The following is an 18,205-nucleotide window of genomic DNA, read 5'->3' as shown; positions in this document are numbered from 1 at the left end:
CTGTTGAGTCGAGGGATTAGGTAGGTAGTTGACAAACGCGGACGTTGCCTGAGGAGTTGTAGTCATTCCACTGCCACTCCCAGTAAAAGGCCAGCCTCTGTGCGCCCATAATTTGAGGGACGAACTGATATCACTAGATACCCTGAATGCGCGACATGTCTTGCAGGCATCAACCTCGTTTATGACACTAAATCGAGCAGAACCGCAAATTGTGCCCGCCTTGTGAGGATTGTGGGGATTTGGACACGGTAGCCACGCTGGGCGAGCGCTTTGGGGGAGGGCCGCATTTTGGGCGACATGGGGGATTTGACATGGCCACCTTCTGGGTCATTTCGCCCATCACAAGGCCACCTGACAACCGGAACCCCCAATCGGCATCCCAAGCAATATATGAAAGACGGCATCAGGACCTTGCGCAGCTGGCCCAGGCCATGTATGTTGAGAGAGGCAAAACATAATGTCTCCTCCAATTAACATGACCCCCGAGTTGTGTTTATTCTCGTTGTAGTTCTCTCCACGTTTTCCCCGACTTTGGCGGAATCCCAAGCCTATGACTATTCACTTCGAACGAGTTAGCCGTGGCCGCCGGCTTTTCGTCAGCGATCGCAAATAACAAGCAGGATTTTTCAAGGTATATCGCGAGACTGATTGGTGTGAAGCAGTGAGTTTGCCATCCAGAGGCTGTGTGGTGAGGATCGGAGGGGCCAAACACCAGGTCGCCATTTCGACAGGCCGCAAGTTGGCGGCCAAGATGCACAAAACCGCGTACTTGGCCATAATATGAGCCTCCAACGTGGTCTGCTGCCTGCTGTTATTTTATGCACCCCCTCTCTCTCTTCACGGGGCGACGTGGAGCATGGGGGCGTCGAACAACAGCAACTGCCGTGTCGTCTGTCAGAGAAGGATGGGGTTAAATATCCCACCAGGCACGTACGAAGCCCATCCCGCTCTCTCTGGCTGTGGTACTAGGGGAATTCGGTACTCGGCAGTCAACCTCTTTCATCTACCAGCTGCTTTACCTAGGTAGATACGCTCGCAACTCATCACTTCCGCATGTTCGCTACTTAATCCATCACACACCTCGCAGACCACCACAATCCGAGGCTCCCATACAAGCCCAAGAGCCTTCAAACCATGGAAGTTATCAGGTCGATGCTAGCGTGTATGTTTGGCCCTCGAAGCAGACATCAGGGATACACCGAGATCTTTAACGAGAAGATGCCCTTGTACATGCATGACGCGTCATACCAGCCAGACACTATGGCCTACGGCACCGTGGTTCACTCGAAACCAAGAGCTCGTCCGTCTCGGCCAACAGACGACGAAATAGCCGATGAAATAGTTCGTCTGCTGCGGCAGGCGGAATGGAATGGCAACAGGTTGCAGCAGCGTATAAGGGATGTTCTGGGCGAGCGGGGCTGGAACCGCAGGACGGTTGAAGTGTGTCTTGACAACATTATCGACTGTGTCGAAGACGGCCGCGGATACATGGGCAGTGCCATGCGCTCTGCGCTTGACCGGGTAACCCCTCTCGCGGACGAAGCGTTCTCATTCCCGCGTCGCCACCCCGAGTCTCTCGATGGCTTTATCGCCATTGTTTCGGTGGGGATTTTTATGGAGATGCAAGGGCCGTGGGTCCTACCAGTCCTTGGGTTTGGAGAGGTTCGGGGGACGGATTGTTCGTTCAAAAGAGGTGAGATTCCGATGTTTTCCTCTTATAGTTTGGCAAATTGCTAACATCGCCTCCAGGCTCAGTTGCGTCGTGGTGGACCAGGAAGTATGCTGAGTATATCCCTACCGGCTCCGTCTACGCCTTCCTTCGCCAGCTTGATATGGTGGACGACGTGGAGTGAACTTCAGGTATAACTAGAAGGTTTTGGAGAACGCGCCGGCACCTCCTGGACTTGTTCTATGCTGCCTCCTGGTCAGGCCTGTGCATTTCGCTTGGGGCGACGAAGCGCGTATTCATGAATTGACGGCGGGTAGTTGGCTTACTGCCCTGTTGATGAGACATGTCTGGCAATCACCGTCCTTATACGGAATATCCGTCGTTTTAAGAATCCCATTTTCCCCAGATTTTTGGTTCGTTCCCGCCGTCAGTTGGGACCCCACGAGCTAGGTGAATTTTTCCCGACCCGCCCACCATTTAGGGCACTGTAGCAGTCAACAATCTGCAGACGAGGCATCCCAAACATACTCGCGGAATTGAGCCGACTGGTCGTGCCAGATGACGAGATTGTACGGAGCATGGGGCCAAAAGTCTTCGTCAATCCGTTGGACCAGCCTTACGTAAAGGCAGTGTCTAGAAAGGCCCCCTACTATAGATACTGTGTAGGCACTCCACTGATAAAAAGAAAAAAAAGTAAAAAAAAAAGTAAAAAAAAAGTGTTAGGGATGAAGCCACTAGCCCGTAGGAATCTTAGCGCTAGAATATAGCTGTAAGCCCCTAAAGCTAGAGAAATAATATAGCTCTCACAAGCACTGTCCTTAGGTAAGGCAGGTACAGGAGGGAGAGTGAGGAAGACTTTTGGCTGCGTTAATGATGGTGCAACTAACACAAAGACTTCCTCAACCACCAGCAACTCGCGATAGGTGATGAACATCCAGTATAGGAGCTCAGGCAGTAACGTACAATTTGCGTACCTTGGTTAATGTATGTATTTGATGCCTTCGCTGAGGCACAGAAGCATATTCCTGCATTCCTGACGTGGGGGCACAGTACATTCACCCGTTACCTAACCCATGGAGTGCCTTATCGACCAGCCCCTGTTCGGCTGGTCTTTGTTACCACTTGTGTCCAGTCTCCTAATCCATTCATGGTGCACTTCACGCACATTTTCCGCCCACCTTCCTATCTCAGCAACGCTTCTTCCCACTATGGCCTCTACCCCGTCCACATCCACCCTCGTCTTAGAGCTAAGCTTTCGAGGCCGAGGCATCAAGGTACATATGGTCCATTCTACCGTGGATAACTACCGCTACGGTATATACTTACCTAATGGCCTTGGGTCGAGAACCCCTCGATCCGATCGACGGGCGCCGCCTTATCAGCGCGCTCGGCCCCTCTCCGGATGTGACCACTCTTTCGGCGGTCCTTGGTTGTCGGGAGAGGGGGGAGCTGCAATGCTACGCCCACTCGACCTCAAGCTCAGATAAGCTCCAATCTGTGATGCAAGACCAAGCTCTCGTCGTTACCTCTCTGGCCGACTCTTCCCTTTTGCATCCTCTTGTCTTTTTTTCACGACTTTGTTTGGGAGAAGACCGTCAACTCACCCAAGTTACCATTTTCGACGCTGCCGCGCAGTTTCTCTCCGGCCGCGCTCCGGCTTCCGTCTGTCCCTGTTACCGACCGCCCTTACCGGGAAGCCCGAGGCCGCCCTGACTGGACGGTGCCCGCCAGTATGGGTGTCGAAGAACCGGCCGTTGAGCGCCGGCCGTCCAACAGCGACGAGGAGCGGGATGAGAACCGTCTGGCCCAGTTTGGCTACAAGCAGGAGCTGAAGCGCGACTGGGGACTGGCGCACAATTTTGGCGTCTCCTTCTCCATCATCGTCCGTTCCTACAAGCCAAAACCCACCTAGTATAGCTTCACGCGCTGACAATACACCAGAGCGTCATCACCGGGCTCACCACGTTGTTTCAATATGGCCTTCTCACGGGCGGCCCAGGCGGTATGTGCTCGGATCTGTCAACCGGTTTTTGCTTTATAAGACCCTTCACCTTCGGTTCGAGTCGTTGACAAGCACGCGCAGTCATGTCCGTTGGGTGGATCGTCGTTTCCTTCTTCACCATCCTCGTGGCCATCGCAATGGCAGAGATCGTCTCTGCCATCCCCACCAGCGGCGGCCCCTACTTTTGGTCCGCAATGCTTGCACCTCCACGCCTGTCGCCCTTCGCCGCCTGGCTTACCGGCTGGTACAACCTCCTGGGCCAAGTTGCCGTCACCACGGGCATTTCGTTTGGCCTTGCCACGCTGATTCCCACGGCCATCACGGTCAAGAATCCCAACTTCGCCCCTACCCCGGCCGTCACCATCGGCATATATGCCGCCATCCTCGTGTCGCACGCCGTTGTCAACAGCTTCGGTGTGCGTACGCTCCGCTATCTAAACAACATCTCCATCTTGCTCCACAGTGTTGGCGTTACGGCCCTCTGCATTGCAATCCTCGCAAAGGCACCAACACACCAGCCTGCCTCGTTTGTCTTCAGCACTTTTAGCGATGGAACCGGCGTCGATGGTGAAGGCTGGAGCATCCGTGCCAGTCCCGTCTACGTTGCCGTCTGCGGCTCGCTGATGGCCCAGTTCACGCTCACCGGGTTAGTTTGAGTTTGACCATCTGTCACACTGCCCTGTCATCCCTCATCTCCACCTTGACGACTTTGCTAACCCATTCTCAGATTTGACAGCGCTGCCCATTTGAGCGAGGAGACGAAAAATGCCAGCTGGAGCGCGCCTATTGGTGTCGTCTCGAGCGTTGGGTTCAGCGCCCTGTTCGGCTTTTTGGTTCTGATGGCGTACTTGTTTTCCATCCAGGATTTCAACGCCACCGTTAACAGCCCGTATAAACAGCCTGTGTTGCAGATCTTGGTTGATATTGCTGGCGAAGATGGGGCGCTTGTTATGTTTTCGTTGATTATGAGTAAGCTTTCTACAAACCGTAGAGACGAGGGACCAAGTCTCGTTGTGCATCAAAATTGCTTACCAGGGCTTTAGTCTGTGTCTGGCATTGCGGACTTTTCAGCATGACCAGCAACAGCCGCATGATGTTCGCCTTCGCCCGTGATCGAGGCATTGTGAGTCTCCTCCAGCCGCCTTCCCATGTCTTGTTTCGTCTCCAGCTAATTCGTCTCTAGCATCCGTTCTTCCACAAGGTCGACAAGCGTTTCCGCTCTCCCATTCGTGCTGTCTGGCTCGCAGCGTTCCTGTCCTTTATTTTGGCCTTACCCTCGCTTGGCTCCTCAGTCGCTTACACGGCCGCAACCTCGATTGCCACCATCGGTCTCTACATAAGCTACGGGCTGCCCATTATGATTGGCCTGATCTACCACGAGTCTTTTACCGCCATGAAGGGGCCCTTCAACCTCGGCATTTTCTCGCGTCCCATCGCCGCAGTGGCCTGTGTCTACATCATGTTCATCACCGTCGTGTTCTGTCTGCCAACTGCAAATCCAGTAACAAGTGAGACGGTCAACTATGCCGTCGTCGCGGTCGGGATCATTGGCATTTTTACTATCGGCTCGTGGGTTGTCTGGGCTCATCGGTGGTTTGTTGGTCCGGCAAAGGAGGTTGCCGAGGCCATGCGGCTGGGTGTTGACATCACAGAGCCCGGTGCGCTAGAAGAGCGAGAGAAGGTTGAGAAGGGCGAATAAACATGTATTTAGTTGATGGATGTATAATCTTGTTTGCACACACCAACAGTTTCGACCGAGGGAAGCCTGTAAAATTTGTTTGCGCCCTAGTCAAACAACTTGAATTGGGGTCATTTCAAAACACTTGATAGTTCACTGTGGCTATAAAGCTTGGGTGCCTTTCCGAGTTAATATTCATATTTCCCATCGACCTGAAAGTTAAAAATCTCTTACAAAACGGAAACCTTGCCCACCTATATTGGATAGCCAATTTAAGCGTCAAACTCTGTTGACGTATTTCATCGTTAGATTGCTTTGGAGAACTACCAAATATAGCTTGGGGTATCGTTATATATATTTATACGATCTGCTTAGAGGTATGCTAGATATAGGTGAGAGAAAGGACTGGGAATGTTTTTGATCTACGTACCTGTATTCTATACTAAAATACCCGTATTCTCGCAATTACTTTATCGCGCTTTTATATCACCCTCGCGAGAATTTACTTTGTAGAGGTCCTCAGGTAGATGGATATTCGAGTTCATAAATAACCTAAAGCACGAGATGTTCCGTATGCGAGCATTAAGCTTTGCAACAAAGACGAAGTCAAGATTACACTAATTATTGTACTCCTTTTGAAGGGGCTGAACTATGCATATACCGGCATATATATGGTAATGTAAATGCAGTAAAAACGAATTGGTAACATCACCAGAGCTAGTTCCCGACATGGCTAAGATTTGCTGCCGATTAAGCGGGAATCAATGGTAGTCCACAAGGGTTTACTGAAGGGCTGGCTCTAAGGCGGCTGCCACGCGTGCCAAGAATACCCACTCCCGGAGACAGGAGGACTAAAAGATAACCCGGAGTATCATAGATTCAGAGAGTCACACAAATATAACGTGGTGGGTAGAGATCTTTGGCATATTTCCCTTCTTCCTATTTACTCCAAACTGGGTTACGAGTGTAAGAAAGCTGGCAGTATTTGGAAGCCTGGCCGGCATGATTCGTGTGCCTTTGGGACCTCTTGAATCGTAGGTAAATGCCCACAGGTAACTCCCAAACTCTTTACAACATACCAAGATATTGGTAGGCTTTGGTGCCCAAGCGAAAACTTGGATCTCAATTACCTGGCGGCGGTAAAGTTTGTGAGTCTCCAGTATAGCTCTGTTGTTTCGTTCGTTTCTTTTTAGCTTTTAATGCGCCGCGGTAAATACTTGAAGGTATTCCTTTAATAAGTATACACGATGATGAGTATAAAGCCATTTCTCTTTGGGCTTTAGTGAATGGCTCCGAATCTACCAATACGGAAGTTCGCGGAGAATGGGGTTTGGTTAGTACGGTACTACAGTATGACAGTACTGCCGTTGCCCGGCAGTAAGGATTAAACAACTGGAGGCAACTGTATGTACGTGCCAAGGTACGGATACACTCACATAGTCAGACATGGCTGGTATTATTACCCAGGTACCTACGGAGTACGGATACAGATGCCTACTAAGCACCTCCGAATAATACCTCAGAGCCAGAGTTCTCCACAGAAATGGGCCATTATACTTCGTGCAGTTGCTCGCAAAATCGGTGTCGCTCGGCGCCCAAAGCAGACCAAATCACATCGTATCTACAATATAATACAGTATGTAGAGTGCAGTATTCGTGCATATAGTCAGTCTAATGCTACATGTGCGTGTGCAGGTCGGATGTCATCTGTCGGAGAAGGCCGTCTGGGCTTTTGTCGCTGTCGTTGGGCACTGTCGCAGTTAGGTAGGTATCGCAGTGATTGCCAGGTGCAGAATGTCACTGCAGCATTATACACTAATACCTGAGGCGGTAAGCTACCCGCGGACATTGTGCGGATAATCTATTATTTCAGTCGCAATCTCCCCAGGAACCACCCTGCCGACAGCCATGCCGACACTTCTGGGCTGCTTTTTCTGTCCACCTCAGTGGCCCATGAAAATAACGGCTGGGCTGGGCCGGGAAATAAAAGGCCTCGCCGCTTCCACACTTTTCGCAATCGCATCTACGCGCCGAGGTGGCTTCTTTCATTAGATAAGCTTGCATCGACCAAGCTACTGTGCAGAGGTCGGATACGGGCCGCCACACGGGGGAGTGAAAGTACGTATGTATGTATGTATAGACACCCACTGAGACGGGACCCATTTCTCCGAAGCAGCCCAGCCAAGATAACGAGCTCGAGGCCAAGCCCGTTGGTTACCATTGGCTTTGATAAGGCTGGCTGTCTTCGGCAGCGCTAAATTAACAATGGCATCCATATTATAGTACGTGTAGGGCGAGCGCCGTTGAGTACCTAGCCGAGGAGAGGTGTCTGTATGTATGTACTCGGTACTGGTGCTAGTGGGGTGCTGAAGCCGTCCCCCCAATGGGTGCATCCGCTTTTTTTCAGCTCGGTCTTTCCGCTTCTCCAGATCACAGATTACAAAGGACACTCGGCACATGGAAGAGAAGCAGGCGCCCTTTCGCCACCGATGACTTTTCTATCTAAAACCGACGAGATGGTGACAAGAGCAAGTTTGGTATAAACGGTGAGGCAAACACGGAGTCAATCAAGCGGCTGTCGACACGCACGATCAACCTAACCCGCTTGCGCAATTACCAGGGTCCAGCCTCAGCCAGGGGGGCGATCGACGCGAGCGGCCCCAAGCTCCGAGCTAACTACGCTATTGACGCCCCCTTCCATCACTGGGCCCCGGCCTGTTTCCGTGGCTAGGACTGGACCGGCGCCGTCCGTTTTGCAGCTGGTTTTTGCCGTTTCTCCTTTTCACCTGCTTGCCCGTGGGGAGAACTCGAGAAGAGGTGGTGTGGCAGACTGGGACGGAATATCACCTAATCGATCTCTAATATTACCTGCTTTGCTTTCCAAGGGCCTGCCCTCAGCTACCTACCTGCCTTAAGTTACGCTACGACGGAATACGAACTTGATATTTTTTCTCTCAAGCTTTCGCCGATCTCCCTCGCCTCGCCTTTCCCACAGCCCGCTCCCTGCCAGTCTCCTTATAATCCGTGCCTCCATATCCCCACAGAAGTGCTGCAGCAACGACACTCGCTGAAGCACCTAGCGTGACAGTGGCGGCACCTTGACAACCGCCAGCATCCAAGAGCCCAGCCATTATTTCTAGTGTACCGCATCGGCAAACCCACTGCCCTCGGACTGACCTCCGATTTGGTGCACAAAACCCTCTGCTGGGCCCAGCACCGCCCGACTCGACTCCATCCTCAGCATCCTCCCGTCTCTCGGTCCACCCGGGCAAGCGGCGCATTACTCGACACTCGGCCTCACGCCGTGGGAAAGAGCAGAAGGGCTCCTGGTACCCGTGGACCTCGGAGCTTGGCTGGGATGGGATATACCCGAAATACCTTCGATAGGCAATCTCTGGGCCTCGAAGAGCACCGAAACACCAACTCCCTATAGCTCCATTCAGCTCGCTCACTCCCTCCAACCCATTTCCGGGTAGTATCGTTCTCTGTCTTCCGATGATACGTCCGACAGCAGTCACCCATGCAACAGGGTATTCCATTCGCGTGCGACTGCCACAACCACGACCAGCCAACATGAACACGGCAGCGACGTCGTCCTCAGTAGGGCCGCTGCCTGAGCCGCCGAGGGCAGCACCCCAACCCAATGTCAACCACAACCGCGATTTGGCGCTGCAGAAATACCTCCTTCTACACGAGCAACACGAGTCTCTGAGGCAACACCTCGACGAGCTTCGGCCTCTCCACTCGTTGGACGCCTCTGTAAACAGCGTGAGCACAGCCAGCTCGCCCACCATGGCGGGCTCTGTGGCCAGCCTCTCGTCGTCGTCGAGCCAGGCATGGCCATACCAACCCAGGCCGCCGCTGGCTGGCCCATACCGTCGCGCCTCGGTCCCGCCTCGGATCCCACCCGGCGCGTTTGATGACTGCGGCGATCTGAGCACGATGGCCAACAAGACGGCACTCACCGAGGTTGCCGTCGAGGAGGCCAAGCTTTGCGACGTCAACGAGGGCATTAAGCGTACACTCACCGAGCTGCTCAACTGTGAGGCGGTGCGCGGCGACAGATCGTTCCGCACCTGGGTTCAATGTCGGCTCATGGACACAGAGCGCGAGCTGCGGAGCGGCAGGAGACGACGCAGTGCTCCCGAGCCTTGATGGCACCCCAGCATCATAGCCCCGGCCCCAACGGCTGCTCATCAGCCAGGGCCGACCAATTCTCTTTTCCCACACGCACATTCGCGTTCCATCCCGAGAACGCGAGTTTTATGCTTTTGCGACGGATCTGGGCATCTCGCTTACCTTGCATCATATTTTTTTTTTAAAAAAAAAACTAAACCTTCTTCGATTCCTGCATTAAAGGTAGCCCGGAGCTTTTCTTTGTCCTGGGATGGGAACTGGTCTAAATTCCTTTTGTCTATCCGGTTGACTGGGTGTGACTGGGTGCAAACGTCGACGTTGGGAAGGGTTCTAAGGGCGTCGTCTCTTTTTGTGGCACGGGACACGACATAGTTTCAAACGGACAGTGGGCTGGCGGATCTTTTTGCCCCTTAATACGTATGAGGCTCCGGAGGGGAGTTAAAACTGGTGCGTGCGAGCTTGGATAGATGGACTGCATGCGCTGCAGCAGCTTTAGGGGAGGAGTCGACAGGTTTGGGGTCTTTCGGCGACCGTGGAGATGTCCGCCTGCCGCGTGTGTTGGGATGCAGTCTCCGGGATTTAAGTTGACGGCTTTGCCCGTATTTCTTCCACGGCTGCAATATAGGAATGTAATGATGGGGGAAGAAGAAGAACACAAATAATTGTCGTCAACTTACAGATAAGCTTACCGAGTCCCGGAGCCTATCCCATTGCTGTGCCTTCTCTCTGCTTCGGCCTCCTGGAATTTCCGTCCCAGAAGAAGAATCCCCGGATCGGTGCCCGTGGTGGACGCCTGGAAGGCGGGGTGTATTAGGTTGTAAGTGGGCACTGGCAACCAAGGCGAGAAACCCTTGAGGTTCCATACCACTTTCACCATAACATGATTTTAAACACAGAAGCTAGATGCAACATTTGTTGTAGTACTAGATGTGATTACTTTGTCCTGTTGGAACCGAATGCGGTATCAGAGATACATACCGTAGAGAAGCTGCTAGCGACCCTTCTGTTGTGGGGTTGGTTATAGTTGCTGTTGCCCAGAGTACCAGGCAACAAGTATCTGTTTGTCTGCTCAGTTACAAGGGACTCGATGTATTTAGATAACCCTAGCCCACACCCGCAATATGATGTTACGTCAATACGTCAATACGTCAATACGTCAATACGTCAATACGTCAATACGTCCTTGTTCCACGCGCAACCCCCGCCAAAAATATTATCTTCCCATCGCGGATAACAGCTTCCTAACCCATCTTCGCGCTCTCGACACTCGACCCTTGACCGCGACAGCCCATTCCACTTTGAAGTCATCCACCATTTCATGATGCGATTGTTGTTTTTGAGCGCGGCCCCCACTTTTTGAAGCCGTCAACATGTCCGTTCTCCTCGAAACCAGCGTCGGCGACATCGTGATCGACCTTCTCGTCGATTATGCGCCGAAGATGTGCGAAAAGTAAGCCCGCCCCTGTTTTCGCCTCTCTCTCTCTCTCTCTCTCTCTCTCTCTCTCTCTCTCTCTCTCTCTCTCTCTCTCTCTCTCTCTCTCCCCGTGAAGCTTACCGGGCGCGTCTCGTGTTTCCCAGTTTCGTCAAGCTCTGCAAGACCAAATACTACAACTTCTCCCCGATCCACTCGATCCAGAAATCCTTCTCGTTCCAGACTGGCGACCCTCTTGGTCCCATGTCACCCGAGTCCGATGGCGGCACTTCTATCTGGGGCCTTCTTTTGGGAGATGGCAAAGAAAAGGCCTTCCCGGCTCTCTTCCACCCCAAACTAAAACACCTCGAACGCGGAACTGTCAGCATGGCCACTGCCCCGCATCCTTCAGACCCAGAGACACGGCTGGCAGCGTCGCAGTTTATCGTTACCCTCGGGGACAACACAGACTATCTTGACGGAAAGGCGGCCATTTTTGGTAAGGTGGTCGAAGGCTTCGACGTGCTGGAGAAGATCAACGACGCCATTGTCGACGAGCGCGGCCACCCCCTTGTCGACATTCGCATTAAGCACACAGTTGTCCTCGACGACCCTTACCCCGACCCCGCAGGCTTCCGCGAACCTAGCAGTTCCCCGCCGCCCAGCAAGGCACAGCTTGCCACGGTCCGCATCGGCGAGGGCGAAGAGCTCTTGGATGAGGATGCGAACGAGGCCGCTGCCGCCGATGCGGAGCGCAGGAGAAAGGAGCGCGAGGCGGCCGCCCAGGCTCTGACACTCGAGATGATGGGAGACCTGCCTTTTGCCGAAGTCAAGCCTCCAGAGAACGTGCTGTTTGTCTGCAAGTTGAATCCGGTCACGACAGACGAGGACTTGGAGTTGATCTTTAGCCGTTTCGGCAAGATTCTGAGCTGCGAGGTGATTCGAGATCGCAAAACCGGCGACAGCCTCCAGTACTCCTTTATCGAGTTTGAAGACAAGAAGAGCTGCGAGGACGCCTACTACAAGATGGACTCGGTGCTCATCGACGACCGACGAATCCACATCGACTTCAGCCAGAGTGTAAGCCGGCTGAGCGAGGTCTGGCGCAACGAGACCAACAAGAAACGCAAGAGCGCCGCGGTCAGGAGACGGGGCGGCGGATGGGGTGGTGTCAAAGAGCTGGAGAAATGGCGGAAGTACCGCGACGAGGACGATGAGGGCCCCGCCGAAGTAGACTACGAAATGGTTCACGGAATGGAGGAAATGCGGGGGCGACACGACAAGGACAAAACGGCCGACAAGGGCGGCCCAAGAGATCGGGAAGCCGATGGCCACGGCGACATTCGCCGACAGGATAGGGACTCCCAGAGCTACGACAGCGTCAAGTTCAGTTCAGGGGATCGTAGCATGAGGCGCGATATCTCACGTCGAAGCAGAAGCCCCAGACGAGACAACTACCGCGGTGGACGGGATGAGAGATCTGGCAGCCGTGGGCCGAGCCGAGAGGGTCGGGACTGGGACCACAGGCGCGATCGCGATCGCGATCGCGATCGCGACCGCGGCCGCGACCACGGTAGAGACCGTGACTGGGGCAGGGGCAGGGATAAAGACAAACCCCGCGGCCATCCGGGGCGCGAGGACTTCAGGGGCAAATGAGCCGGCGTGACTGCCAGCAGCTAGCCATTGGTTGCTTGCACGCTCTGCATGGAAGGTTTCGCCACCACCTTCTCGACAGAACCCAAATCTGGCGATAAACCCCCATTAGACTCGAGATCCCTCGTCTTCCACTTTCTAAGAGGGCGACCTTGCCTTAGCTCGCCTTGGAGCCCCCGTTTGTGCTCGGCGTATTTTAAGACGCTCCCACAACCACGGGATATCTAGATAATCCCGAATGGATATCTCTCGCATACCCTCGCTAGAGTTTGTCATGTGTCTACAGGCACCATCCAGAGATTTGGGATCTCCTGGAGATGGATTTGCTGGCGCGAGTTCCACAGCGATTCAAATCCGATATCTGGCACAGAGCCTCCAGCGGGTGACTAGCGAGCGAACCAGTCAGGTTTCTAAAGGCAGTCTACAGTCTCTGATCATTCGGTACGTGCTCTGTACCTTAGCTGGAGTAACGCGTGGTACCAGCTTGGCCAATCTGCTCTTCGATTCCATTATCTGGTCCCACCCTGGCCAAATCGCCAATACCATGTTTTGAGACAGCCGAGTCAACGCTGGAAATGATCCCCCCAGGGCTTGGGGAAGTGTGCCCTCGAGTGTGAACAATCGCATGTCTCGGCACCACGTTCTCGCCGCTACCAGCTCGCCCATGGTTGATCTTCCAAGCTGACAACGAACAGATCTTGAGGAATAAGTCATGTCGGATTTGGTGTTGTTCGCTAGATTTGCCGCGGGTCGCGCTACCTGCCACTTCGCTAAACATTGAGATTGTCCATATTTATGCGTGTTGCGGCTTGTCTCTCAATGGTTTTGATGAGATATAGACCTACGCCTCCCCGATAAATACAAGGACTCTCCTTGTTCCTGCCAGATAACGTGTTGGCAGTTTCCCCAGCGTGCTGAACCGATGCCCTTGGTGGCAAACTCACACAAAACGTTGCTTTGTTGTTTGGAGCAACATGTTGGCTGACATGCCAGCAGTGCACACCCGACTCGTCGTTCCTTGGAGCCCCCATATCGAGTTCTTGGTTATTGTAGCTCCGTCTGACATCTCTCTATCGCCCGACGACGACCAATGGCAAACGCATTTCAGACAGGCATACAAAGTGCGTTTAGAATGCAGAGCCTTGGCATGGCCGGAGTTTGCTCAAGGGAGGCTACTGTTTTTAGCTCACGGCTTGTAGATTCTGTTGCACACGTCGGCCGTCGGCCAGCGTCGGCCATTTGGTGACGATAATTACATTCCATTCACCTCCTCGTCTTTGCATGGACTTGTTTTAAGTATACGGCAGTGCTTGAACCTGCATTACGACAACCAAGACATGGCTTCAGCGCTTCACATCCTTTCCATTTTCCCCCATTTCTCTTCTCCCATATTCGTGGTTATGGAGCCGTTTCTACGAGTCTCGCTATCTAGTCTAAAACTCTCATGCCACGATTTCATACAAGCGTCGATGAGAGCTTGCCCTACTCTCAGCAGCCCGTGACATCTAGCCCTATTCACACAAGGGAGTCCCAGGCTTCCTGGCTACTGGGCACAGCGGACTGCACTCGAAATACCCTTGTACGAATATAAATGGAGCTTGTTGCGTTGGTGCAGTGCAGTGGAAAGGCCTTTGGTTACACATGGCGGCCAGCTGCAGGTTTCTGAAGCACGGCGAGAGATGGTTGACAACGCGGATAAGGTCATTAGTGCTGCGGATAGCCGCCAACATTTCTGTTCTCAAAATTTCCGCCGTGTCTCCGTTACCAGCCCCCAATCCCAACCCTCGATTTCTATCCGACCCTGTGTGAAGTGTGCGAATTTCCTCCGCCCACACCACCGCCGAGTGTCGCCGTCCCTTCCCTGTTGACTGGACAGATTATCGGAAAGACTTGACAGGAGAAGAGAAGGAAATTGGAGGAAGCCTTCCAAGTCAGCAGCCAGTGCCAGAGGCCTGAAAGAACATGGGAGCCAAGACATGGTCTCGCCAAATGCGCTGTGGAACAGGAGGAGCAGGTTCGTCCGGATAGCGTGGCATGGCTTTGATACGAGTTGCCATGTCTTGAGCTTGAAGCCGCATGCGGAGATAGCCAGATGGCAATCAAAAACCGAGCCCAGAGCTGCGCAATGATTGTTTGCTTATCATGGCCACCTTCTGGGGGTATGCTATGCCCTGCTCCAGTACCCGAGACCTGGCAGGCTAGGCCAATGGGGGACGAGTTTTTTTCTTCTTCAATGCTTCCATCAGGGGCGAGTTTCCAAACAATAGCTTTGTTTCTTCCGACCGTGTGGTGTGCTGGTGCTGGAGGTACCACACTCTGGCTTTGCCCCATGAGCCGAGATGGCTTTGGTTGCTGCTTTGCCGGGCAGTGAGAAGCTTTTTTCGACGACTCAAGTGGCCAGCCCGGCCCATCGTGAGCACAATGTCTTTGGGGGCCCACGACGTCGAGCTTGACCATGGTTCTCACGGACCTGTCTGTCTTTCTAATTAACTAGGGCATCACATTTCCGCAGTGGCAGCATGGACAGCATGGACAAGCAGCGCAGGGAACCCCTCAACACACCTTCGGTCGAAGTCATGTACATGTACATACACACTGTGCAACGCAGTCAAGCCTGCAGGCCCTCACATTGGCCTAGGTGTAGTCTCTCGTGTTTGCGATGCAAGACATAGGAGGAGCCCTGCTGGCAAACGCGGCGGGGCCTTACCACCTTTTCGGGTGGGCAAATCGGATGGCATTCCCAGGCGACGGGCAGGACGGATCGCTCATATCTGGGCGAAGCGATCAGATTGCTCTCAGCAAAAAAATGACAGAATCCAGGGCTATCCAGGTTACCGGCCAGCCTAGTCCCGCAGGCCTGCAAGCCAGCAAGCCCTGCAAGGGGGCTAGGGAACGCCGAGACGTCGTAGGCCTATGATGGGCCTCAGTGGCTTGCCCGACAAACCGCCCGCGAAACCGGCATGTTCGGAGCCACCGTCTACTAGCGGATGCCGTTTTTATTTCTCATTCTCTTGTGACGTGGCCGAACATTCAGCTCAGATTCCCCGTATGCGAGGTAATACATGGCCCTCTAATCACCAAGCTCGGCAACTTTCTTTTTCGTCTTTATTGATCGCTTGAGACGTCGAGAGAATATCGCATGTGGTCTACTCCCCGCCTCACGAGTCTTCCGAGAGTCGCATCGGGCTATCAGTGTCTTGGACGAGCAGATGAGGATGCAGTGACGACAGAGGCGCGCGGGGCAGGGGAGGGAAGCACGACGTATTCGCAATCATGCTGGCAACTTATCGGCAGGCAACCATAGCCGACCATGTGATATGTGTCCGACTGTTTTCAATATTCACCATGGCCACGGCAGCAAGTCCAGGTTCCACGGAATTCACCCCCCCACTCGCTGCCGGTATCGAGTCTTCATATGTCCCTTTCCAAGGGCTTTCCAAGGGCTTTCCAAGAAGCCATGGATCAACACCATGTTAATTATTATGTCTCAGGTTAAGGCAAGAATGCGGACACGGCGCATCCAAGGCAAACAGAGACGGGCGCAGTTGAGTCCTGATAGGCATTGAGCCCTGAGAGGCATTGACATTGGCATCCAGGTACACGTACCGACCACCCAGCCTGCATAAATACATTTCTACCTACATACCAACCCGCTTGGCCTAGTCCTCCTTGGGAAATCTGCAGCTTGGCTTGCCTGAAATAGACAAGCCTCGCCGACTTTCTTAGGACGTCTCCTCTGGCAAGCCAAACGCACAGGGGTCTATCATTCCCCGAGCTTCCTTCCCACGCACCCATCAAGTCCAAGGGGATTCAACGTGTTGCTCTGTCACTTCTCTGCAGGATACCTAATTAATTATTACCTGCAAATAGCAGACGAGACCAGAAAGCAAAACCGCACGCCTCCCCGTTATCAGGGATTCTTGTCCTGCATGCGCGAGGAAAATCCAAGGTCGCACAAAGGCTGCTGCTGTTGAGATGTACCCTGTATGCGCTGTCCGCTTCGGACGACAGCTTTCTGCGTTACGCCGTCCAAAGTCCCCTTCTTCTTCTTCCTCCTCCTCCTCCCCCATCCTCGTCTCTCACCGTCTCCATCTCTTTCTCTTCGCACTGTCTCTGATAAGGTCCAGTCCAGATCCTTGCAGAAGCGGGCGTGCAAGGTCTTGCCAAGCGAACAAAGCTGTACTGAGACCTCGCCGGCCGGCATCTTCTCAGGAGAACGAGATGATCATCAGGTCCCTTGGGATACCCTCGGTGACATCCACAACCATGTGTGTGTGCCGTTGTGCGTTTGTCCACTCGCCGCCCCGAGTGGGACGGCGGGGTTTTGAAACCGGGTCGAGAAAAGAAAAGAACGGCATTGGGGGCCATGTTTGCCTACTAGACTAACCCTCTATCAACGTTATCAGACTCGTCATTTTCCCCTCCAAGACCCTGTCGACACTGTGCCCGTGGGGGCCCGTGGGAAATCAATGAATAATTACAATTCCAACGCCAAGGTTGGAGCTGGTTGCTGGTGCCCACAGTGCAGTGTGTATCATCCAGTGCCCCCGTTCGCCATCCAGGGTCTCCGTGTAGAGGCTTGACGTGTGTGTTACGTTGGTGCTGAAGGATGGTGGCACAAAGAGGGCCCAAAAGACTGTGCTTGTAGTCTCTGGACGGCAGATAGCATTGCATCCACATTGACCTCTCCGATGGCTGTGGGGATGAAACTTTGGCCCGGCTCACTGGCCATGGTCTTCCGAAATCGTGGCTCACGGCTTCTACTAGCTTAGCTCTGCCGTACCCTGGAATTAGATTCCCGGCCAGTCCAGCAGTTTGGATGCCGAGTCTGGCAAGTCTTCAGGGGGCGTCAAAGCTGGAAGACAGGAAGACATGGACTCACCGGTCGCCGTCGAATGGATCATGATGGGCATTGCCAGCCTATATGGTGCATGAATCCCAAAAGCCACCGTCTTGGCCCATCAGCCTCACCCCCAGGCCAAGCAGGAACGAGCCGCAGACACTGAAGCCTCTCGTACTGGACCGGCCACATGTCTTAGCCGCCGGCACAAACGCCCTACCCCCGGAGGCGCATATTTGGTTGGCTTCCCCACCCGGCCAGGCCCTTGCCCTCGTCGGCCCACCGTCAAGAGTAGAGACGGCTAGTCTAGGCTTTCCAGATGTTCCCCTGCTGGGTGATCGCCGCTTTCAACGGTGCCCCCCACCCACTGACGCTGCACTAGCAGTGTCACTAGCCCTGGCACTGGCGAGTCCAGTTGTGTTTGAAAGGCGTGTCTGGCCGGCTGGGGAGGCGAACGGCCAGGCAGCCTATGGGAGGCTTGCGGTGGTGGTGATGATGATGATGTAAGTACATGCACCCCTATGGGCGCCCAGGCACCACCAATCCACCAAGATGCATCTCTCCGGCTGGACACGAATATGCGGACCCGTCCACGCCTTGATCAGACTGGAGCTCCGCTGTCAGAGAGCGGGACACCTGCTGTGGAAGCCTGGTATACGCCGACATTGCTGTGCTCGTGTGGTACCTTCTCTTTACTGACCAAGACTCATGGGCTCTGGCAGCATGGTAATATGGCGGTTGCAGAAAGTTTTGACCCGTGCCAACGGGCACACGTGTAGGATGGATACCTGGTCTAGATGCCGAGTACCTGCCTT

General features: G+C 53.8%; 5 protein-coding genes across 5 annotated transcripts; 4 read left to right on the top strand and 1 right to left on the bottom strand.

Annotated features, from left to right (window-relative positions):
- Positions 1-769: 769 nt before the first annotated feature.
- B0T26DRAFT_296246 (uncharacterized protein) lies at positions 770-2,086 on the top strand. The gene is made up of 2 exons (XM_060434216.1): positions 770-1,693; positions 1,750-2,086. The coding sequence occupies exons 1-2, from the start codon at positions 1,135-1,137 to the stop codon at positions 1,851-1,853; spliced, it is 663 nt and encodes a 220-aa protein (XP_060296195.1). The 5' UTR covers positions 770-1,134; the 3' UTR covers positions 1,854-2,086.
- A 1,315-nt stretch (positions 2,087-3,401) lies between these two features.
- Positions 3,402-5,370, top strand: B0T26DRAFT_646248 (amino acid/polyamine transporter I; the record flags this gene model as incomplete). Its single annotated transcript, XM_060437793.1, has 6 exons — positions 3,402-3,551; positions 3,611-3,671; positions 3,753-4,317; positions 4,399-4,640; positions 4,715-4,794; positions 4,855-5,370. 6 exons carry the CDS (start codon positions 3,402-3,404, stop codon positions 5,368-5,370), a joined length of 1,614 nt encoding a protein of 537 aa, XP_060296194.1.
- Positions 5,371-8,922: 3,552 nt separating this feature from the next.
- B0T26DRAFT_647943 (uncharacterized protein) lies at positions 8,923-9,504 on the top strand (the record flags this gene model as incomplete). Its single annotated transcript, XM_060437954.1, has 2 exons — positions 8,923-9,237; positions 9,304-9,504. 2 exons carry the CDS (start codon positions 8,923-8,925, stop codon positions 9,502-9,504), a joined length of 516 nt encoding a protein of 171 aa, XP_060296193.1.
- Positions 9,505-10,856: 1,352 nt separating this feature from the next.
- B0T26DRAFT_647387 (cyclophilin-like domain-containing protein) lies at positions 10,857-12,553 on the top strand (the record flags this gene model as incomplete). Its single annotated transcript, XM_060437892.1, has 2 exons — positions 10,857-10,936; positions 11,065-12,553. The coding sequence occupies 2 exons, from the start codon at positions 10,857-10,859 to the stop codon at positions 12,551-12,553; spliced, it is 1,569 nt and encodes a 522-aa protein (XP_060296192.1).
- A 1,643-nt stretch (positions 12,554-14,196) lies between these two features.
- Positions 14,197-15,301, bottom strand: B0T26DRAFT_296132 (uncharacterized protein). The gene is made up of 2 exons (XM_060434215.1): positions 15,113-15,301; positions 14,197-15,024 (listed from the first exon to the last, which is right to left on the bottom strand). The coding sequence occupies exons 1-2, from the start codon at positions 15,138-15,140 to the stop codon at positions 14,342-14,344; spliced, it is 711 nt and encodes a 236-aa protein (XP_060296191.1). The 5' UTR covers positions 15,141-15,301; the 3' UTR covers positions 14,197-14,341.
- Positions 15,302-18,205: the final 2,904 nt, after the last annotated feature.

Source organism: Lasiosphaeria miniovina (genome assembly GCF_030549165.1).
Source record: "Lasiosphaeria miniovina strain SMH2392-1A chromosome Unknown B0T26scaffold_4, whole genome shotgun sequence".
Lineage (NCBI taxonomy): Eukaryota > Fungi > Ascomycota > Sordariomycetes > Sordariales > Lasiosphaeriaceae > Lasiosphaeria > Lasiosphaeria miniovina.
This window is presented reverse-complemented; position numbering and strand designations above follow the sequence as displayed.

Bases quoted from the DNA above. Each gene is read 5' to 3' on its own strand.
- B0T26DRAFT_296246 (XM_060434216.1), top strand. From the start codon at position 1,135: ATGGAAGTTATCAGGTCGATGCTAGCGTGTATGTTTGGCCCTCGAAGC. The intron at 1,694-1,749 runs GTGAGATTCCGA...CATCGCCTCCAG, and splicing joins GGATTGTTCGTTCAAAAGAG to GCTCAGTTGCGTCGTGGTGG.
- B0T26DRAFT_296132 (XM_060434215.1), bottom strand. From the start codon at position 15,140: ATGTACATGTACATGACTTCGACCGAAG. The intron at 15,025-15,112 runs GTGTGTTGAGGG...TTAGAAAGACAG, and splicing joins GTACATGACTTCGACCGAAG to ACAGGTCCGTGAGAACCATG.